The sequence below is a fragment of the Acanthisitta chloris genome, unplaced genomic scaffold (genome assembly GCF_000695815.1).
Source record: "Acanthisitta chloris isolate BGI_N310 unplaced genomic scaffold, ASM69581v1 scaffold14930, whole genome shotgun sequence".
Classification (NCBI taxonomy): Eukaryota; Metazoa; Chordata; class Aves; order Passeriformes; family Acanthisittidae; genus Acanthisitta; species Acanthisitta chloris.
The window spans coordinates 28835-53453 of NW_008651215.1; the positions used below are offsets into that span (position 1 = coordinate 28835).

At 37.6% G+C, this 24619-nt stretch overlaps 1 protein-coding gene across 1 annotated transcript in view; it reads left to right on the forward strand.

Moving 5' to 3' along the window:
* Positions 1-24619, forward strand: part of LOC103799935 (lysine-specific demethylase 4C-like) — a gene marked incomplete at both ends in the record, with an annotated part of 50793 nt that overhangs the window by 22156 nt on the left and 4018 nt on the right. Inside the window, 3 exons of the mRNA XM_009072294.1 lie at positions 5303-5484; positions 6325-6541; positions 7462-7538. Of these exons, the coding sequence (XP_009070542.1) occupies positions 5303-5484; positions 6325-6541; positions 7462-7538 (476 nt within the window). The remainder of the gene's footprint in view (positions 1-5302; positions 5485-6324; positions 6542-7461; positions 7539-24619) is intronic.

Sequence of the window (24619 nt, forward strand, 5' to 3'; positions counted from 1 at the left end):
GCTCCAGCCAGTTCATCACACATTTTTGCCACTGCTCAGGGAGAGTGGGCTTCGTCTGCTGCAGCATGGGGTCCCTCCCACAGGAGACAACTCTCCATTAACTTTTCCAGCGTGAGTCTTTTGCACAGGCTACAGTTTTCCATGAACTGCTCCAGCATGGATCACTCTCCACATGGTGCAGTCCAGTCCCTCAGGGACAGCTCCTCCTCAGATTCCCCACAGGGTCACAAGTCCTACCTGGACACCTGCTCCAGTGTGGGTGTCCTCTCTCCACAGGTCCCTGCCAGAAGCCTAGTTTCACAGCCTACTTTAGGAACCCATCTGCTCTGGCATGGGTCTCCTCCATGGGCTACAGATGGATCCCTGCATCCTGTTAACCTCCATGGACTGCAGAGTGGCAGCTCCTTCACCATGGTCTTCACCACAGGCCGCAGAGGATCCTCAGCTCTGGTGCCAAAAGCACCTCCTCCCCCTCCTTCTGCACTGGCTTTGGTATCTGCATATTTGTTCCTCTCACATATTCTCACTCTTCTCTGGCCCCAATTACTTCTGCACAATAGCTTTTTTTCCCGTCTTAAATATGTTACCACCACTGATGAGTTCAGCTTTACTGCAGTGGTGGGTCTGTCTCAGAGTTGCTGGCATTGGCCTTGCTAAACAGAGGGAAACTTCTAGCAGCTCCTCACAGAAACCACACCTATAGCCCCGCCACCACCAAAACCCTGGTCATGCAAGCCCACTACAGCATAACATTTGCGCCAGAGCATGGTGTTGTATGAGCTGTTCCGCTACAGAGTTGTTTATTTTTTGTAGCTGAAGAAATGGCCTCAATTTTCAAGACCGTATTTGTTGCTATATTACTATATTACTTCATCTAATGTAGAGTGTCATTACTCAGATGGAGATTAAACAACAGCAATAGATCAACAGAAGACCGTAGAGATGGTTCTTTGAGTATTTGTCAGTGTGCCTATGTGTTACGCATGGAAGTGTGTAATCTCTTGAACAATGCTGTCAATTGAGGTACAAATGTATATTGAATTTCCTTGTCAAAGCTAGCAAGTTCAACTCCTGTATTTTTTAATTCTCTGACAGCAACATGTATTCTGTATCATAGTTGAGTTGATTTGCAGTTTCTATACAAAAGAATATCAGGAATGCATTATTCACTTTTGTCTTGATTAATTCTTAATTTGGAATGTAAATTTCATGCTGAAAGGCTAAAAAAGGCAAATGGCACATCAAGGCTTGCACCAGGGAATTCTGCTGCATGCCTGTGCAGAGCCCTGTTCATGCACTAACTGTGAGTGAACTGTGAGGGAGTGTCAGTGACTTGATCTGGGTTACAGCAGACATATATGTCAAGATAGATTCCCTAGCTCTATTTCATGTGTTGTGTACAGAAAATGCTCTCCAGAGATGTGTATTATGTTACATATCACTGCATTGGCTGACCTGAATCTTACATATTATCTGACTTGGGTCACTGGTAGCTAGTCTTAGAGCAAGGCCAGGTTATCACAAAGAAGGTTGGACTGAATAATGGCATGTAGAGTGTTGTTGGTTGGCACTGTTGCATAAGTGAGTATTCATCAAAACTTTCTCTACTAGAACTGAGACACCATTCTTAGGCTCTTTCAGAAAAATGCCAATACGTAAGATTTTGAGTGAAACATCATTGTTCATAGCACTTCTGGAAATGTTATATACTGGTCTTATAAAGTAGATGTTTGATTTTTGTGGGGTAATGTATCAATCTCCTGCACTCTCGGAACAGATGTTTCCACCACGGTTTTTGAGGCTTTGAGTACTGGGAATTGGCATTGATGCATAGTTGAAGGAGAAAGTATGCCTGCTTATGACAATTTTCCCAGTTTCTGAGATCTTTCAATCAGTCTCTACATAGAAAATTGTTCTCCATTCCTACTCTGAGAATCCTCAGTTAAGGCAGATTTTGAATGGAGGAAACTGAAGACTGCAATTGTCTCGTGTCCTTCTAACAGACACATCTGGTCAAAAAAGCACTGAAGAGCTCACTTGAGGCACCTAAATGTCCACCCTTAAACCACATGCACAAAAGTGAGTCAGGAGAATAAATTTATTTTAGTTGAAGTCACTGACTGCTCTTCAGCTAAGTATTAAGTAATGAAAGGCATCATTAAAGAGAGTAAGAATTGAAAAGTACTGGATAAATAGAAAAAATGCTCTAATAATTCCTCAAATTTTCCAGGTTTATTTGGGACATAAATAGGACTTTGTGTTATCAAATGGACAAGTGAAGAAAGGCTGTAAACTATGCCAAGGCACCAATGTTTGTTAGATCAAATGAGTATATACTCTGTGCTTTCTCTGAAACAGTTGGAGACTGATTCTTTTTATTTCCATGCCTGTTTTGAGTAACCAGATTCTCAGTTTTTATTTATGGTGCATAACTTCTCTGACTACATGAGAACCAGTAAGGTAACTCCATCTGTACTACCTCGGAAGCTGATCTGGAAATTCTTACTGTCACTGATATTGCGACACCTTGGAAAAATCACACAAAGTAAAACTGCCCAAGTTCTACTGGTGTAGAATATTTACATAGAAGTTTGCTTATGCTACCTACTTAGGAAGTTGTTTAAGGCAGTATTGTTGTCATATTCTGTAAAGAGAGTCATGTACTCTGTAACTTCTTCTTTTTTAATATCAATTTTTTTTGACATTTGATTGTTTCAGTTTGTGGGCGGGTGAATGTTGATTATAAGGAGATGAACTGATATTTCTGAAGCCCTTTGAAAGATGATAATTTAAGCTCAAGGTTGCCTAGGAAATTCTTAAAGGGAACTGAAATTCACTAGCCATACAGTAGTGATAACAGAGGATCGGACAAAGCTTGTAATCCTTAAGAACTTCTAGTCTGTCTACTCTTTTGTATCCTATTTTAAGAAGTACTGGGTTAGCTAGTCTCCCTTTGAAAGGAAGAGGGGTATTTTTCCTTTCCTGTCTGTGCTTCCAGGCTTCTTGTGGTGGAGGCGTGTGAGGGGTTACATGGTGTAATATACAGGAGGATCGCACCAGAGAGCTTGTGTAGTTCATGCAGAGACAAGAGACTGCAGTAAAGAGCATTGAGAAGGCAATCATACCTCAAAGGAGGTAGAATGCAGAATTAGAGATGTTAGAGATCAGAGGCAAATGAGAAGTGTTTGCTTCTATTCAGCAACTAACTGTAATTAGTTACTCTAAACATAATGCAAAGGAGAGAAGAAACTTATTAGACTAATGTTAAATGTTTTTGAGGTTGTGGAAGATGCAATCTGGTACATCTGCATATGACACTTTGTCCCTGGCTTCACTTGAAATGAGGTTTGAAAATAAATACAAAACTTTTGAAAGCAACAAAATGCTGTTAAGAGTGCTGCCAGCTTTATTTCTGTTTTTTTGCATTCTTTTCAATTTCTCAGTCAGAAAAGGATTTGTAAACATCACACAAGAGGGAAGTGAAATTATGGAGTTTACATGTAATTAAGGTATAAATATTATTCTCACCAAAAGCAGAACCAATGTAGTCATGAGCTCAGCAATCTCCTGGAGGCAGTGGAAAACCTGTGTGAGAGAACTAGAGCTATCATCCTAGAATTGGTTCCAGGACTGGAAATCTGAATTTTTGAACAAAGAGCAAAATAGTCTGAGGCCCAGGGTAAAGGCTTCAACTCTCATGGGAGAATTATTCAGCAGTGATGAGGAGTGGTGCAATCAAAGTATGTCAGTTTGAAGTGGAAGGTTTTACAAACCTTTGCAAAAAATTTTGTGTGCCTGTTTTCTTCATAGCGCACAATCAAGCCTTAAATTCTCTGTGACATCACAGCTATAATGAAAATATTTAGAATAATGACAGTATAAGCTCCTGAAAGAAAATGATATGAAAAGAAGGATTAAAAAAACAGTTAGTAAAGCTGAAGCCACTTGTGAAACTGTTCTGTAAAAGAAAATTTAAATAGGTAGAAATGGAACTTGAGGCATAGATTTCAGAGCTATTTGTTTTACAGCTCTTTAAAACTGCAAGCAATGGAAAAAATGTGATTGGACAGAGTGTTTTTAACTAAGCGCTTTTTAAAGCTTTTAACGTAAAAATAAATAATTCAAAAAGCTATAAAAGTAATTCCAGCATTTTATATGTTCATTTCTTCCTTGTCTTCAGTTATTTCTTCACTGCTGTTCATTTGAAGCTAAGTTATTCACCATAAAACTGCTGCTGAATGTTGACAGTTTTTTTGCAGTTGTTTTGTATGTTTCCTTCTACCTGGATTATTGGCAAATGTTTATTGAATTGATAATAGTTCTCTTGAGAAACTATTAAAATGGATTAGACTTAACATGAAGCATATATTAATTTAATTTTGCTACATTTTGCTTGCTTGTAGACAGATATTTTTGTCCATATTTTATTCAACACTGATAAAACTGTCATCAACTTTATAGTGGTTTTGTAGCAATATGTGACAATTTATTATAGGAGGAGCCCCAAAATGTCTCTGCGTTTTCCTAAAGTGGGTGAAGGCAGTCATGTTCTGAGGGAATGTGATGAATCAGCTTAATGTACTTCATGAAACATTTCTCTGTCATTGGAATTTTCTTTTTCTGAAATAAACAAGTTTTCTCAAATGCATCATTAGAAGAGGACTATATGCTATAGACCTTTTTTTATCTGCAAGTTTCATTCAAAAGCGTTCACATTTTCCATCCCACGTGCACAGTGATTATTCTAATTGACACCTACATATGACACCTGTCCATATGATCCAGCATGCATATACTGCTCCTTCTTAGATCTGATTGTTCCCCATTACTCCCTGGCTATAACATTTGTCTCTTTTTCTCCTTTGGAAAATGAGTGTCAGTCTCCATAAAGAGTTGTGAAGTGCCATTCTGGGTGAACAGAATGATTTGTCTGGTGCTTCTTGTCAGGATGCTGCATGTTTCATCGATAAGAAATTCAGGGCAGAGTACATGGCGGGATAGGAGGTAGATCTTGGAGGGATTAAGGAGTGGATGAGTGAGACAATGTCATGGGTAAGAGTGCAAATTGTAAACAGTAGAGCTAGTGGCATACTTTCTTACGCAGTATGTGGAGCAGTCAGCTCATGACACAGGTGTCAAAGCACTTTATTGTATGCTTGTCCTGATGCATCATTCTTTTAGACTTCTGTGCCTGTATTCACACACAGACTTCATATAACATTGTTTTGTCTTCTTTGTTAGCACACATGACAGAATCTTCATTTCATGACTGCAACATAACCATTTGTCTATTTTCTCTAAGAACTGCCTGAAGCTACCTTAGTTGAAGAGAAGGTTCAAGAGACAGAGGCATGGGCTCAGCCTCTGGTCTACCTTTGGAAGACAAGAGTACCTGATTTCAAAGCTGAAAAACAATACAATGCAGCTTGTGCAAAAAAAGAACCTCACTGTGCCATTTGCACTCTTTTCATGCCATACTATAAGGTAAGCATGATTGTCACAGCTCCAGGTCCAGGTGAAGTGCAAAATGACTGCTCAGCTTCTTAATTTCCAGTAAATTAAGATGCAGATATGTTTATGCATTTCATTTGTAAGAGAGGTAAACTCACTATTTTTAAAATTAGAACCAATACTCCATTCACCTGCATTTACCCTTGATTGCAGGCAGTATATGCCTTCTACTACCATTTATACAGGATCAGTGTAAGTGTAAGTATGCTTACCTTTGAAATTACACTTTTTTGAGATGGTGAACCCGAATGAGTTTGTATCTCAGCTATTTCCTTCTATATCCATCTTCAAATATTTTTGATTGAGCCTCTTCAATGTTTCCTTCCTGCAGTGTTTTCACAGTACTTAGACCTTCTCAGGAATAGTCTTCGCACAGTAACTGTCTAATGTATAGCACTGTTTGATCCTGGCTTGTGGAATTAGTGTGTAAAATGTCAGCTGAAAATGCTGGTGTAGCACTATGTTACCAATTCTGAAGCTGATAAACTGGAATTCCTCAGCACAGGAAACAGGAAAATACCTTTATTGCACTAGACCCTGTTAAAGGGCTCAAGGGGGTCAGAGGTACAGTACCATTGCACACTGCTGCAGTAACACTAGCTTGCAGGCTAAGTGGTATTCTGGATTTCACAATTATTTGAACAATCAAGGTAGAATGACTGTGATAAATACCTAGAAGCAGTTAATTTTCTCATACAACTGCTATACTGTTAGTGCAAAAGCTGGGAGGAGAGGAGTTGTTTCATCATTGTCAAAAGGAAGAGTGAGATTCTCCTTTCTTTTACTTAAATATAAATTTTGTTTATTTTCCAGACAGACAATCATGATGAAGAAAGTTCTACTTTCAGGGAAGCAAACTCAGCAGAAACATTGATGGCAGAAAATGAAAAGACCAAACCTCTTATTCCAGAGATGTGTTTTATTTATAGTGAAGAAAACACTGAAAACTATCCAACAAATGCCTTTATTGAAGAGGATGGAACAAGTCTTCTGATTTCCTGTGCAAAGTGTTGTGTACAAGTTCATGCAAGTAAATAATCTAATTGTTCAGTTGGCAGAAATGTAATTTCAAATTTTGTTTTATTTATAAATAGTAGTTAGCTAGACTTCTGGCATGTCTGTAAAAGTACTTGAGGAGCATTTCAATCTGGAATGCTTTAATCACTGGCTAAATTTTTTTGAAAACTACATTACATTTTCTATTACTTTTTAATGGTTGCTCTGAAAATAGTGATGAATTAACTTTCCTGTAAACCTTCAGTAATCACAGACTTGTGATTCTTGCTTCTGTTCTGAGCAACTAAATTACTCTTTTGCTTCACATATCTTAAACCACTGTGTGATGTCCTTATTAAGTAGTCAGGGTGAAATTCTGCAGGACTCGTGAATATTGTTGTTAACTTTAGGTGTGTGGTAATTTCCTTTACCTGGCACTCTTTTTAATGCAAGAGTGACTGATAAATTCATGGAGCTTCTGCAGTATATTCTATAGACAGTAAGATTTGAATAATTAACTCTAAGAAGTCCATGAGATATTCAGAAACATGGTATAATTACATAGAATAAATGTCAGTACCTTAAGTCAGCTTGCCCATTTTTACTGCAGGGAGAATTGGTGATTTGCTGCTGTACTGACAGAAATAAGAAATTCCCTGTGATTTGGGTTTTTGGGTGTTTGGAGTTTTTGTTGTTGCTTGTTTAGGGTTTTGATTTGGTGGGGATTTTTGTGGATTTTTCTTCTTTTCATTTTTTTGTTTGTTGAGTTTTGGGATGAGTGCCTCTCAGTCTAATTTATATATTTCATAGACTATGGAATTAGTAGTAAACCTAGATTTTAAATATGTCCTCTGTCACAGGACATGTTTTACTATTGTTTATATACAATTGAATTGTATGCCATCATTGCTAGAAAGGCAGAATATAGTAATCAATCCAGCATTCTTGTTCTAGGTTGCTATGGTGTTCCTTCTTATGAAATCCAGAAGGAATGGTTGTGTTCTCGATGCAGAAAAAGAGCTTGGACAGCTGTAAGTTTCACATATTGCTTAGTTATCTATCATATTAGAGATTAAAGGAGGTGGGGGGTAAAGCAGCACTTTCATTATTTCATGTGGAATGCAGTCTGCTTATTTTTTCTGAACACTCTGCTGGAGAAAAAGTATTTTCAAAATACAAATGGATTTCAGTGTAAAATGTAATGGCAGTTTGATAGGCAAACTTGGACTTGTTTTATAGACTGATGGAAAGGATTGGCTCACAGAGTACAGTTGTGTGAAAAACACTGCTCAATGAAAAAACTGAAAATTCAAATGCACATTAAGAGAGAGAAAAAACGAAATTTCTCCTGAGTAGGTATATCCAATTTTCATTTTTCAAGAGTAACCAGAACACCTTGTTACAGCTTTCTTCCAGACAATCACGATTTTCAGGATTTCCTGATCTACTTTTGTGACTAGTGTTCTAGAGTCAAGGAAAGGATGAGGGGAAAAGCAAAAGCCTGTTCTAGTAAGTGGCAGGTTGTGATTAGCTCAGAATCTACCTATCAGTTAAACAAACAGGGTTAGAAAGTCCTGCTGCTCTAGGAAAATGTTAATTTCTTTTCAGAGAAGATAACAGTTATGATACGCAAGTATGGAGTTCTAAGACAACATTCCTATTCATGAAATACCATGCATGACAGCAATAGGATTGAATCGGATGTTTTTGTTAAAAACACTGAAAAGTTTAGAATGTTGCCTTGGAACCTGATGTTAACTTCAATATAACAGTAATGCATTTGAGGAGAAATTTGGAGAGACTTTGTCTTTTGACTACATGTCTTAAAGTACATGCTTTAAAAGCAAAAGTCACTGAAAAAAATAGCAAACCAAAATTCAGTCTTATCATTTGTTAATTCTGTGTTGTAGAAAATGTAAAATTGTTCTAGAGTTTTAAGGTTATTGTACAAATATTCTTGAAAAGAAGAGGACATTTAGATAGCAGGAATAAGTGAAAGAAAAGAACAATAATAAGGTGATTGACTCCACTCATTTATATTCGCTATGGGTCAATAAAGGGGGAACTGAGTAATACAGTAGAAAAAGGAGAATGTTGGGGAGAAGATTAAAGCTTAACTTGAGTGGAATTTTTCTTTGGCAAACTCATAGGGGAAGAATTTACATTACTTTGAGAATAATTATTCAAATGTTACTGAATACATTTGGTTTTATTCTGTTATGATGCATGTTTCTGAAAATAAGGAGGATCTGAATTTTAGGGAAAGTACGTTTTTAGTCAATTTGTTTGAGGAGAGGAGATGAAGCAGTGAAAGAGATATCAAAGCCATACAGAAAAGTGCTGAATGGAGGTTTCAGAATTGGATTTTTGCAAAAGCACACTCTGGGAACTGGAGAGAAGGCCCAGTGTATTTCTGAATTATATGTGTTAGGATGCAAGAAGGTAATAAGACTGAAATGGAGCACCATTTTCCCTGTACGAAGTCTAGACAGTATATGTTGCACACTTGGACCATTTATTTGATATAAGCTTTTCCTATTACATATGTAAGTGAACTTTTGTGATTTTATATGTGTATTGACTACTGTACAGCTGAATCATTAGTGCTGACAATTTCACCTTTCTGTAGTTCTGATTTGGTAACCTGAGTAAAATAGACAAGTATCTCAAGAGGCCTCTTCATTCAGACATGTTTGTAGAATAAAATTCCGTTCTTAGTGCCTTAAGTCATCATTACGTTAGAAAGTTTTAATGAAGTATTGAAGATTGAACAGACCTCACTAGTACTATGTTTACTGACAAACTCATCATCTAATCTGCCATCTTGTGTTCTTTGTTATTACATGTCAATCACATGTAAATGTGAAGTGTTCATTTCCACCTGAAAGATGTAGGAGTGATAGGTAGTACTCATCTGTTACCCAAGTTAAATAGCAAAAATCCAGCTGTTTCAAGGATGTATATAACCCTTTTCCATATATGTATATGTGAATGAAACCAAATTCACTTTTTTAATAATAGGGTTTTTCAAAACTCTTGAGATGCTAAAGCAATCTCAGAGCTCTTAGTGATATCTCTGAGAGTTTGCAGGGCTTAGGTGAGGTGACATCCGCCTATAAAATTTATTGTTGCTTTTTAAAAAGGCAGGAAATGGGTGACCCAAGGGAGTAGGTGGCAGTCAATCTATCTTGGATACCAAGAAAATACTAAACGAGTGATGAATTTCTAAACACCTAGACAATAACAGAGTACAAAGAGAGATGGATTTGAGAACAGGCTTCTGATTTTTTTTGCTGTGACAGACCATGAGAGTAAGGAATAAGGAAAAGATACCATGCATCCTAACTTTCAGATGCATTCCATAGTGTTTTAAATTCTGATGTTGCAGTGACAGAAGAAAAAATCAGTAATTGTTAAACACATAGGAATATGGATTTGTTTTCAACCCTCAATATTTCAGGCCATCCGCCATCATTCTCATCAGACTCTTAAAATCATTAAGAGAATGATAAAGTTCTGGCCATCACTTGCTGATTACTTTTCATGTCCTTATGTAACATAAGTGGAAATATAGACTTGAAGCCTTTTAAGATGATTGCACAGGAGCTGGGGGAGTAGACTTCATGTGAATCTATCAAAGTGTTTAACTTACAGAACATATAAAAGGCATTTTCACAGCTATGAAGAATGTTTCACATATCATTAAAATACTTTTCAGTTATATTAGTATTTCCATGAAGTAAAAGGATTAATAAGATGAATCCTTGATGCATCTTCTGTAAGTAACTGTCATGGTTTAACCCCAGCTAGCAACCAAGAACCATGCAACCGCTCACACACTCCCCCACCAACAGGATGGGGAAGAGAATCGGAAGGGTAAAAACTAGGAAAGCTCATGGGTTGAGATAAAGACAGTTCAATAGAGAAAGCAAAAGCCACACACAGGCAAAGCAAATCAAGGAGTTAATTCACTACTTCCCACAGACAGGAGGTGTTCAGCCATCTCCAGGACAGCAGGGCCCATCATGTGTAACGGTTCCTTGGGAAGACAAACACCATCAATCCAGATGTCTTCCTCTTTCTTCTTCCCACCTTATATACTGAGCATGATGCCATATGGTGTGCAATATCCCTTTGGTCAGACCTGTCCTGACTGTGTCTCCTCCCAGTCTCCCATGCACTCCCAGCTTTCTTGCCAGCGTGGCAGTATGGAAAACAGAAAAGGCCTTGGCTCAGCAAAACTCTGCTCAGCAATAACAAAACCATCTTTACATTATCAACTCTGTGTTCTGCACAAATCCTAAACATAGCCCCATGCTAGCTGCTGTGAAGAAAGTTAACTCTGCTTTAGCCCACACCATCACATTACCTCAGGTCTTTACCTTTGGCATTTTTTTGGGAGGGGTTTACTAGTTTGGGTTATGACTAGTATTTTGCATTGGGTGCAACTACTGTTTGGATTGTATCCTACTGTTTTGTAGGACAATTATAATGTTACTATATTGAAGAAATGGTGTAAAATAAATCTTACCAATTTCAACAGAGATGGGTAGAACTTAGAGAGGAATTGTCAGTTATGCACACATAATTTGAGTCTTACCTAAGCAGTAGCTCCTGTTGCCAACTGCAGTTCTGACCACTGGTCAGAACCTGAACATAAGTCATCAATTCTGTAGAGCCTGAAACATCACACCAGGATGTTTAAGCCTTGTACTGAAAGTAAAGCTGGAAAAAAAGTACAGAACGGTCTTTCTTCTCTCTTCAGCTTTGGTGAGAGCCTAGATGAAGAACTGACTGTGAACATACATTCAAAAAAATCTTGTGCCTGAATGGGGTGGAAGAAAACAAGGGGTGCAACTGAAACTACAATAAACCAAAATTCTTTTACTCATTCCTGATAGATCTCGGTCATTCCACATGGGCAGATTGTAAAGATTTAACCTTCTTAGTGTAGCCAAGGGTAGGCAGAAAAAAAAAATAGCATTTGTCATGTTAAATTATATGTGTATGATTAAGAGTAACGCAATCAATTGCCATTTGCTCACTTTAGGTACATGATGACTTGTAGAAGTTATCAGCAGAAGTTAACATTAATACCAGAAAATTTTATGGATTTTTGCTTCTAAAATTAGGGAACTACAGGAATAGGATATATAGAGATTTTATAGAAGCAGCTTCTTAACAATTTTTAAAAAACATGGTAGACCAACATTTTTCAGGATTATTTGAAGAAGACCTGATTGTGCCCTGGGGCAGAAGGATAAAATAGACACTGAAGTTTGTTTTTCTATAGCTTGCTTGCTTGTTTGAACAGTATTATTCATTGCAAAGCAATCTGACTTTAGTTCTCTTTGGAGAAAAATTTATCAGTTTGATATACATCTTAAATGTATTAGTATATTTTTGCTTGTATGGAACCTCATTGCTGACATCAGCATCATAGAAATTGATAATCCTTATTTGATCCTGTTTGTCACTTTAGGATAATGTTTCTATCCCCTCAGAGTTTGGACAATAACCTTAAATTATCCTAGCAGCTTTCAATTTAGAATAATACAATACTATTAGCTAATTTTAGCATTAAACTTAAAATAATGTGGTTTGCTTTTAAGTAATCTTCTGTACATCATTTAGAAAAGACAATTCAATATACTGCTTCCCAAAGTACTACTTTTAAAAATTTGCAATTTATATTAGTCATACCAACCTGCAGCTTAAAGTTTTAGGCTTCCTTTGAATTAAATGCATAAAGTTCTTTTATGAATCAATTTTAAAATTTCTATAGTGTTTTTTTCATATAATCATTGAATACCAGGTTGAAAGGAGACCTGAAGAATCATCTAGTCCAACCTTTCTAGGCAAAAGCACGGTCTAGACAAGACGGCCCAACACCCTGCCCAGCTGAGTTTTAAGTGTGCAGTGTAGGGGAGCACACCACTTCCCTGGGGAGATTACTCCAATGGCTGATAGTTCTGAGCGTGAACATTTTTCCTCTTGTGTCTCATGAGACTCTTTCCAAGGGTAACTTGTACCCATTACCCCTAATCTTTTCCATGTGACTCCTTGTAAAAGAAGGTAGTCTTCATCTTTTTTGTAGCCACTGTTTAAATACTGAAACCTGATGATAAAATCTCCCCTAAGACTTCCTTTCTTATGGCTGATCAAACCCAGTTCCCTCAGCCTTTCCTCACATGTCAGACTTCCCAGTCCTTTGATCATCTTTCTTTGTGGCCTTTCTCGGGACCTCTCCAGCCTGTCTACATCTTTTTTTTTAAACAAACCTGCGTAAGTTGAGGTAGTTTATTTTTTTTGTGCCTCGGGCCCTCTCCAGCCTGTCTACATCTTTTTTTCATATGAACCCAGAATGTGTTTTCTATATCTGTTGCTATACATATGATATTTTAATTGTGCCTTTAATTGCCATGTAGTACCATTAGACTCTCTGGAGAGGGAAATGTAATTAAAGAAAATGAAGACCTCTTTTTTTCTTACTGTAGGGAATATAGAGTGAGTGTATTTTATATTCCAGCTGACACAGTTCACACTTTAAACAAATAAAGAAATTGCATTCATCTAAATTTTTGATCAGGATAAGCATTCCTAAAAAACTGCAGCTGTTGCAGATCTGAAACAGGTTTGACTCTCTGTGGGAATTATATATTCACGTCTTCTAAAATTTTTATGTCAGAAAAGTGCACAAAATGAGAAGATTTAATTATCAGGAAACCCCTAGTCCCTGAAATTCCAACTTCCTGGATGTCTGAAACTGTTTTCCCTCCTCTTCACATTGATTACTGCAAGGAGGAGATTTAGCTGAAGAAGACCTGTCTGAGAAATTCCTTTCTGGCTAGGATATTAAGTGCAGAAAGGAATGTTGATGGGAAAAAAAGGAGAAAGGAAAGTTAAAATGAAAGCTATGAAACATTGGTGCAACCTTATTTCAAAGTTCTGAGCTAATTTCTTATGAGGCAAAATTTTTTCTCATTTCTCTTCTTACACAGTTAAGTATTGTTTTCAATTCTGTTGCATTATGCTCTCTTTAAATTATGGCAGTTGTGTTAACTTTATAAGAAAATGTATCCTCTATTAGGTTTTTGTTTATCAGTATGATTTTGCAAAGGAGTGAAGCATGAAAGCACTGTAGAAGAGAGAACTGTTTTGATAGCTGAATGAAACTATTATGTGTGAATCCCGACTATGAACATGACTAAAATATGAAAATAGAAAAATGCCTATGTGGACTCAGATTGACAGAGCCCAACTTTTCCTTGATGGATATTCCATTTTATATTATCAGAGGAAACTGATTTTGAGATTCAGTAGCATACTGTTTTCTGGCAGTTGCATCATCTCTAAGTAGCTGAAGCAGTATGCTTTACAATACTTTACGTCCAATTTTCACCTTTCAGGATATACCTTGATTCATGATACATAACATATCCTTATATTCTGCTCAGTAGTAGGTCTTGCTTGATAACAATTATTGTCCGAAGAGTGATGCCAAACTGTGTTAATGGATGAAAAATAGCCATAAATCAATCCCCCAAAACAATTTAAAAAATCTAATAGTATTAAATAAGTCATCTGCAGGGCTCCTGAAAGTGTAACTCTATTCATACCGAGTGCCTTGATTGAGAACAAATGCCTCATTAATCTTAAATGCTTCAGCAAAAGAAAGCTATTGAAGTCAGGAAGAATAATGACTGGCATTGTAGAGAATGCAGCATACTGTACAAATGAGCAAAGATGTGGTCACCTAATAGCTGTGGTACATAAACATAAGTACCGTTATTATTGAGAGGACAAGAGGATTTGGGACAGGAAAGAGTTAGAAAGAAGAGCAAGAAAGGAAATGGGTAAATACTCTTCAGTGCCTTGCTTCATCGTAAGCTAGCTGTTCATATGGCTACTAGGACAGAAGCTGATGATTTTCACAAGTTATTATTGCACTGTTCTCCACAGCACCACAGAAACTGTTAAGTACCTAATCTGGTTAGTTGGCACTGATTTTGAGAATAGATCCTATGTTTAAACAGCTTAGCAGATTTTTATTTTTTTCCTGTAGATGAGCTTTTTCATGCTTTTTGTATTAGTTACTGATAATCAGTCTTTGGTTTTCTTTGTATTTTAGAGTACTCTTTTACATAATTTAGAGGATTTTTAGCTTCTTTTTCCCAAAAGCATCAGAAAAGTGGCATGTATGAGCTTTCCACATTCCAGCTCAGAAACTACCCTATTTCACCCTACTGAAAATAATGATTTTGAATGTTCTTTTTATAGTGATGTCCTTCTGACTGATACACTGTCAGCATTTCCATTATAAACTCCGGTTTTCAGAGCGTGATGACTGCCAAAATTAACTCATTACATGTGAGTTGGTGTACAGTGTCTTAATTCTCAGACTGATTTTGCTACCAAGCTTTAAAAGCTTTTGAATATTGTTAATAAAAGAAACTATTGGGTATGAAAATCAGGCTGTAATAGGAAAATTAAAACCTGAAGGTTTCTGTCATTAGTTTTTTCTCCAAAAAAGTAAGACCTGATTATCATTTTACAAACATATTATTTTTAAATCTGGATTTTCACTAACCTTCCCTACAAAATGCTGTCTTACTGGGAGAATTACTTCTAAATTGTGATGGTAACTGTGTTTGGACTCCAAGGTGGAGAGCATGATAGTTCTTTCTGGTTTGGTATTAGTCCAGTAATGGGATATGTATTGTTTGCAAAAACGTCTTTGACACAACATGTTTTAACAGGTTTGTAAATAGGGAGTTTCTCTGATGCTGTCACAGAAACCAAATTGAAGACCATTGAACTCAGGAAATATTTCTTTTACCTAAGCACCTTAATGGTCAAACCCAAAGTCCATTTTGACCTTGCCTTCCCTTCATTGCAGTTCACCAAGTCAACCTTTGCCACTGATACCCATGTGAAAGGCTTGACAGCTTTGGGCACCTCCAGGTCTGTGGGTATTCTTATCTTACCAAGGAATGGATTCCCTGTAGGGTGAAGTGTGATTTCAATCAGGTGCAGGTTTGAATCTGCTTTGAGTCTGCAGCCCTGCTTGTAGGTGGAATTGGACCAGAGAACTTATACCAATCTCATCCAGCCTAGGTTTGTTGTCAAAAACCATATCTGATCTCTAGGAATACTGCTACTAAGCCATTCAGGGGAAGAAATGTGCTAAAGATAGCCACACATTGAATTGGCCTTGAATGCTTCCAGGGATGGACTATCCACTACTTCTCCGGGCAGCCTGTTCCAGTGTCGCACCACCCTCATAATGAAATATTTCTTCCTTATATCTATTCTAGACCCACCCTCTCAGTTTGAAGCCATTATCTCTTGTCCTAGTGGCTTTCTGGTAGTCTCCTTTAGGTATGGGAAGGCTGCTGTAAGGTCTCCCTGGAGCTATCTCTTCTCCAGACTGAACAACTTCAACTCACTTAGCCTGTCTTCACAGGAGAGGTGCTCCAGCCCTCTTATCTTTTTCATGGCTCTCCTGTGGACCCACTTCAGCCGATCCATGTCCTTCTTGTGCTGGAGGCCTCAGAGCTGGACACAGGACTCCAGGTGGAGTCTCACAAATGCAGAGTAGATGGGAACAGTCACTTTCCTTGACCTGCTAGCCTCGCTGCTTATTATGCAGATATGGTTGACTTTCTGAGCTTCAAACCATCTCACACTGAACTTCTTGTCAACCAGCACCCCCAGGTCTTTCTCACCAGGGCTAATCTTGATTCATTCTTCATCCACCCTGGTTTTGTGCTTGGACACAAGTGTTACCCTCTGGCAGTGATTTTCACAGTGTCATTATTCTGTGCAGGAAGAATGATCAGTTAAATTTTTTTTTTTACCTGATTTCAATACTTTATTTATTTATATTTTTAAAAAAGCTAAGCTTATTCCTTCTGACTTCTCTTCAGAGGGGAAATTGTTATTCGGATGCTCGGTAACAGTTCGTCTTTCTACTGTAAACGTTTTCTAAATCTGAGTGACCAATAATTACTCTATTACAGAAAGTACTTTGTATTCAGTGATCTAATAGTCGCCATTTTATACCTTGTGCATGTTTTATACTTAATGTATGCACATCCTAGTGAGAAAGGACACATAGTCCCCGCTCTGTCAAGTCTGGGAGTTATTTTTACTCCAGTTACCTGTAATAAGTATTTTGATTCTTATATCAGTCTCAGCCCTGCCAGTTCTTATTCCTTCTCCAGCTGAAGAATTCTCTCCATATCCTCATTCTCCATCTCATCTCTCATTCCTGTCCTTTTCAAGTCTTCTTATCCCAACCAGCTCTCTCCTGCCCTTTGCATTCTTGCAGATCACTGTTCTCAATAATGCTATGGACAGCGTAGTGAAGCACTACTGGCTCTGTATACATGTTGCCTCCCATGATATGGGAGCTGTGAATGCTAGGAAGATTTTGGCTATCCCTAAATGAAAGGCAGGGCAATTGGAAAGTTTGCAGGATTAGAGTACTAAAATGTGGTAATTCAGTAGCTCATGATATGTAAAGTTTAAATTCCCAAAGGTGGATGTCTTGAACAGATTTGAATGCAGCTGAAAGAGTAAAATGTTCATCCATAAAAGAAGTCTGGCCACCTTCAATTTTCAAGAACCTCCTTTAAACTTGCATCCAAAGATCTGTCTATGTATTAAATAAATATTAACCTGTGGTGGATATCTGTTTCATGGAATTATTCAGCCTCCTTAATCAGGTTGTGAGTTACAATGGTAGCATCTAGCAACTCTGTTAAGAAGTGGAGCTCCCAGTCAGGAAACTGATTCTTTTACTAGACAGCCCTTGATTTTTCTGCAGTTTATTATCTTTTTACAAATATTTTATCTCTACAAAAATGGAATTTTGTGACTGAAGGTAATAGCTTGATGTAGATACAGTAGTGGTTTCTGAATTGAAATTAAATAATCTCAAAAGCTATTTTCTGAGTGAAAATTATTCCCTTGGTGTGGAGAGATTAACATATTCATTAGTGGACCGCTGCTGAAAATGACACTTTTGAATGTGTGAAGAGAAACACCAACCCTTTCCTCTTTACACAAGGATAAATATAGACACAAATATAAATAAGCTGGGGAAATGAGATATCCAAAAAGGCAGCAATGCCATATCCAAATGCACATCTGTGTTAATACTATTAGGAAGCATGACCTTGGGCATTACAAGGCCATTGAGAGAAAAGGTGGAATACTGAGGGTGTCTATTTTCAGTTCAAAGGTTCCTATCTAAAAATCTCACCAGAGTGACTTGAAGAAAAAAAAATTACATTTAACAGCTATAGCCGTACAATTTATATCTATTTGACTTAGCTGTGGCAGAGTTCAAGACAGTTTTAATTAGTTACTTTTAGATGAGACTAGTAAATAAGCATTATTGTGACACAACTTCATGGCAGTTGACTCTTAAAATAAATCTTTATTCCTCTTGTTAGAAATATTTGGGGAACAAAACCCAACAAAACCTTTCCTAACCACTTTTCTTAGGTTTTTGAGTGCTTTTAGACACTGGTCAGAGTCAGTAGACACTCGGGGGAAATAGCTGATGAAAAAAAGGTGGAAATATATTGTTAACTGAATAGATGGTGTCCTACTTAGAGCTTTAGAAATTATCAAGGGGTAATGACTTTAAACTGAAAGAGTGTAGGTTGAGATGTAAGGAAGAAATTCTTTATTGTGAGAGTGATGAGACATTGGACCAGTTTGCCTAGAGAAGTTGTGGATGCCCCTTCCCTGGAAGTATTCAGGGCCAGGTTGGATGGGGCTCTCAGCAATCTGGTGTAGTGAATGGGGACCCTTCCCATAGCAGGGAAGTTGGAACAAAATGGCGTATAAAGTCTTCTCCAACCTAAACCATTCTATGATTCTATGATCAAAACTTGCAATTGAGACATTGGACCAGTTTGCCTAGAGAAGTTGTGGATGCCCCTTCCCTGGAAGTATTCAGGGCCAGGTTGGATGGGGCTCTCAGCAATCTGGTGTAGTGAATGGGGACCCTTCCCATAGCAGGGAAGTTGGAACAAAATGGCGTATAAAGTCTTCTCCAACCTAAACCATTCTATGATTCTATGATCAAAACTTGCAATGCTTCAAACTACAAGCCAATATGTATTGAAATGGCTTGAAAATATTTATTTTGGTATCACTGCTAAATGAAGCTGTGATAATAAAGCTACTGCAATAACTTATTATATGAACAGTAATAATATATTAGTAAAGCTTTTCATAATCACAAACCATGAAAATTCAATGCATGTAATATGTTATATATATTGCAATGTGTGCTTTGTGCCCAGTAATGGGATTTGCCTGATATCTAGGTATCGTTTCTAAATGTAAAGCTTTTAAATTACAGGTTAGGTAGAATAGTAAGATGTGCTATAATGAATTAAACTGAAGTCTGCTCTAGCCTGTTATCCTCTCTTGCACAGCAAGAAATTAATATCTGGTGGAGAATATGTGTCTTGAGCAATCATTCCCTAATGCTTTCTCAATCTCTTACAATATGCAAATAAGAAACTGCCTTAGCCGAAGGCAGTATCTTTCTATTTACTAAGTAAAAGGTAACCTATGTTTGATTTCTTTTTCATTAACTTGTTTTTCCAATTGGTGTAAAATTTTAGAACCCATGTCTGGCAAACAGGCACATACTCTGTAAAGAACCTTTCTCTTTGTTTTGAATCTGCTGCTGTTTTCCTTTGATAGCAACCATCTACTTATTTTATTGCCATAGTCAAGACCTTTTCCAAGTCTCTCATTATTTTACTGGCATCTGTCAAACACTGTATTATCTTCTCTTTTACTGGCCTGACCAGCCACAGCCTGTTTAATTATCCCTTATGGAGAAGCTGTTGCAGGTGATGCTAGCTGAATAAAAGCTAACATTTTCATGTTAACCTTTTTCATGTGGCCTGTGAAGTAAGGTTGATCAGAAGTGAATAAGATCTTGATAAATTATTGAGATAATCTGGAAAACAGATTCTAATTAGAGAAAAGTGCAAGATACTGAAGGTAGAATGCAGACAAAGGAATGAGGAGCAATGATGTCAGGCACTGTTGTAGAAGACGTCCTGAAGATTATAGTGGATGAGACTAACAGGTCATGGCAGTCTAAAGCTGAACACTATATAAGCACATCTCCACAGATGTATCAACGAAACAAGCTTTGCCTGACATCACTGAAGATCTGCTCTTACTGCATTTCAGAGGGGAAAACATGGCTGCAGGTGAAGTCAGTTAGGTGGAAAAGTTGTGGTTGTTTAACAGTCTAAGGGGCTGTGGATGGAAAATGTCAAAAAGGAAAGGGTCGGTCTGATTTTTTTGTATGTTTATTATGCATAAATTTTGAAAAAAACCCAACTTAAGCAGGGAATCTTAAGGTTAGCTGTTATGAAAAGCCTCCTAATGGCATGGACGCCAAAGAGCTGAAAAAGGTTGTTAGGTTGATTATGGAGACTACATTTTACTAGGAAGTTGTGGAAAATGTGTTAGAGACAATTCATTAGGAATAGCATACGTTTTACATTACACTGTCTTCATTCACTGACATATTAAACTTTATTTTTCCATTTAAAAAATGGAAAAATATAATTCTTTAGAGATGCCGTTGTAATTTACAGGGCCTTAGACAAGAACAAAAATAGCAGTTTAACAAGAAAGGGGATCGTGTGGGGCATGTTTATCATTTTCTATAAGAATAACCATTAGATGACTTACTGTATATCCCTCTGCTATGGGTTGGCTGAATTCTGTTGCCTTGCTGTGTCAGACAGCTTCCTGTCTCATACAGAATGCTATTGCTGATGAAGTAAGTATGCATATATGGAAGTGTGAAAACTGCTTTTTATAAGTGTTACTGTCAATGTGACATTGAATTTTGGCAGACTGTAAGAAATATTCAAAGACAACCGAATGCATTCATTTAAAAATATAAATGAGTGTGAACAGGCTTGGGTTTTGTGTAGTATCTATCCATGCAACAATAATTAATATGCAGCTATGCCTGAGTAGCGACATACCATTCCAAAAAAGGTGATCCATCTTTTGGATCTATGTACCAAAGGAAGCGTGCTTAATTCACACTGACTTCAGGCTTCTGCTGCAGTTTGTAGAAGTGATTGAAACAGAGAAATGAGAAATAAACCAGATTAGGATTTCTGGTTGCAAAATTGTTTCGCTGTAAGCAAGAGGAAGCATTTAGTTCAGAATTAGTGGATACGATCTGTATTGTTATAAAAAACCTGCCTCATCTCCACTAAAAAGCTGTAAGATGAAATGAATGTTGGTGTCCTAAAGCTTGCGAATTATATGGAGATGTCTTGCTTTATACAGTTACTGGAAGAGAGAAAACTCTCTTGTAATTCTAGGATGTTATGGAGATTTTTTAAGGAGATGAGCAATTTAAAATGGTCTAAGATTTAATTTAGATAAGTATAAAATAATATGCTTAAGAAATTATTATTTAATGCAAATACAAATGACAAAATTGCTTGTTTAAAGGATTTGCAAAGTAATAATGAATCAGAGATTGGATATGTTCGAAGGTGATGCTTTATAATGAAATCCATTCCTATCCTGATTTTTACATACGGGCTGACAGCAGACACACAGAGATGCACAGACATTCCCTTTCTCTGAGAACACAGAATCACAGAATCATAGAATTGTTTGTGTTGAAAGGGACCTTTAAAGGTCATCTAGTCTCCCCTGCCATGGGACCAGATTGTTCAGAGCCCTCTACAACCTGACCATGAATGTTTCCAGTGATGGGGTGTCTACCACCTTTCTGGGCAACTTGTTCTACTGTTTCATCATCCTTAGTGTAAAAAACCTTTCCTTATACCTATCTAAATTTAAAACCATTACCCCAGCTAAAATGTTTGTCCCCTTCTTTCTTATAAGCCCCCTTTTAGTATTGAAAGGCCACAATAAGCCCAAAGCTTTCTCTTCTCCAGGCTGAACAACTCAAACTGTCTCAGACTTTCTTCATAGCAGAGGTGCTTCAGCCTTCTGATTGTTTCTGAGGCCTTCCTCTGGACCTGTTCCAGTGGGTCTATGACCTTAATACGCAATAATTGCTCATACGCATGTGATTTCACTGCCATCCGTAGCAAGTATACATTTGTTAGGAGTGGCAGTGGAATGTTATTCTACATCTACATTGTAATGTTCATGCATCTGCAGAACTGCAAATGATTTGTGGATCAGATTGTCAAGAAGTCCTGCACAGCTCCATTTTTAGGAAATTGTGGTAATGGCCTCTTGCTGAATGGCTGTTCCATTTAAGGTATAATTTTCTGTGCTGTTTGGCTCATTTATTTTCTTGCTCTCATGTGGTCATGGAGATGTGTACCCATCTATTTTTACTGGTTTTATCTTGGATCTCCAACTGTCATATATAAAACTAACAGGTTGGACATATTTTTTTAGTCAGTCTCACTGTGATGGTGACCTAGCCATGTTTATAAAGATAAATAATACTGATAGCAGAATAGATGACTGATTCACTCAAGGTGTCAAAATCAGTCAAAGGAATAGCTTAGGAAACATATCTTCCCTCTGCTGGTTTGTAAGCAAGATTCTAAGTTGAGTCAGATTGAAGAGGATGCAGTACTTTAAGTTGAATCTGTGGTTGTGCTACGGTAGTCCTGAAAATTTCCAGGTAATGTTAAAGATCCACAGACTGTTTCATGATGTGTTTTTCACGTATAAGTACTTGCCTTGGAGAACTGAATGCCAATTAGAAACAAATTTTCCACAACTGTGGTGGTCCTTTTCTGGAAATGGTATACTGTATCCCTTAATTTTTTAGTGAAATTTCTGTTGTATTATTTCAGAATAATTTAAGCATAATGAATGAATATGTATAAAGCCTTAATAATATGATTCCTTAGCATATAGTTTATGAAAGTCTTTAACTCATGCCTGTGTAGTTCAGTGATTTTTTCAATGGAGTGTGCTGGTTTCAGCCAGGATTTTCTCAGTAGCTAGTGTAGTGCAGTGTTTGGATTCAGAGTGATAATACTGTTGATAGTACACTGATGGTTTGGTTTCTGCTAAGTTGTGTTTATCCTAAATCGAGGACATTTTCTTTCTTGTGTCTTATGCTCTGCCAGTGAGAAAATACACAAGAAACTGGGAGGGATCATAGCCGGGACAGGTGACCTGAACTAGCCAAAGGGATATTCCACCCCATGGCACGTCATGCCCAGTATATAAGCAGGAAGGGGCCGATCGGGGGGAGGTTCAGGGTTGTGTCTGTCCACGTGTGGTGAGCAATTGTATTGTGCATCACTGATTTTGTTCTTTTTATCATCCATTAGCATTTTAGCTCATTCTGCTCTTTATTATTATTAAACTGTTCTTATCTCAACCTACATATTTGATTTTATTTTTTTTTCCTCCCCCCCCATTCCTCCGGGTTGTGGGGGAAGAGGGGGGAGGAGGGAGTGTGTTGTGTCTAAGGACATCCAAAGAAGGGCAACAGACAGAAAGAAAATGTAAATATTATTTGAATCACCTTGAGGGATAGTTAAGAAAATTTAGTGTATATAGCTTGGCAGAAAAAATATACCAGAGATTAGGTTATCAGAAGAATCTACAAATATTTGGAAAAAAAAGGGTATGATTGTGTATAGTGATTAAACAGCATCTCAAGAAGTAATGATTTGAAATTACAATGACAGGAGGTACATTAGATTGAATTTGGCACATGAACCTAGAATGCCATAAAGTTTGTTGACTTGATTTCTCTTTGACAGAAAAGCGGAAGAGTAAATAATATTAGAGCAATTCTGGTTCCCACCATTTCACTTTACCTTCAAGAGTGTGGGCACTTCCATCCCTGTCTTCTTCCCTCCCTCCATCCCTTTTTTCTGGGTTCTCTCCTCCACTTGTTCACTGCAGCTGCACTTAAACACATACAAGTTACAGGATGAGATGGGACCCACCCAAGGGTATTGAGGAAGCAGAAGAAAAAGCTTGCCTAGCCACTCTCAATCATTTAGCAGCACCTCATTTGCGTGGCTCCCCAGGGAGGTGACAGGAGGTTGGATAATGTGACACCCGTCTACAAGAAGGGCTGGAAGGAGGATCTGGGGAACTCCAGGCCTTTCAGCCTGACCTCTGTACCAGGGAAGGTTTGCAGCAGACCATCCTTAGTGCCATCACATGGTCCTGCCCTTGGGTCACAACAAGCCCAGGCAGTGCTACAGGCTTGGAGCAGAGTGTCAGAAAGCTGCCTGGTGGAAAAGGACCTGAGCCTTTGGGTTTACCTGATTTAATAGTCGAAACTTACTTTTACTGTGCAAACTGTGATCTGAAATGTGTTAGGTACCATCCTAAGTTTGTTGTGGGTAAAATGATGAACTTCTAATCTCTGCATTACCTGTTCTCTGTGATTTTGGTTGGTAAGGCAAAATTTATGTGCCTAAATTGCAAAGAAGTTAAGATTGTCACAAGAAGGTGCTTTTTAGTTTGGAAAGGTCTTTCTCATAGGAAATGTAATATAGTATTCAATTAGATTTCTGGCAGACATTGATAGTCTATTTTTTGGCATTTTTAAGATAAGATCAGACTGGAATATTACATAACAATTCTTTGGGGTTTTGTTTTGGTTTTGTTTTGTGTGTTTGTTTGCTTGCTTGCTTTTATATCCTGCAAGGGCAGCTTAAATGTAGAGGTTCAGGTGACATGCTCTCGTAGAAGTACACAGTCACAGTACATCTTGACTCCATTTTGTACATGTGGTTCTTTGTAGAGACAAGAAAAACAGAGACAGAAAGAAAAAAACCCCGAACACTTTCTCATCAGCTCCTGGGACAAAGAGACAAAGTTTTAAAAAAGAAGTAAAAAAAGGGAAAGAATAGATTCAGAAATGGAGGACACTGAAGACAGGGTGTGAAAGAGCTGCAAAGTAGAAAAGACTGTATCTGTTCAAAGGCTTAGTTTTAAGTAGATGTAGGAAAAGCCATATTTTTTGGCATATTATCTGGGAGCAGTGAAATACCTTGCTGAGTGCCCTGAAAGAGATGTAATTGTAATGAAGATCAAGTCACTGAAGGTATACTGCAGCAAAACAAAAAAA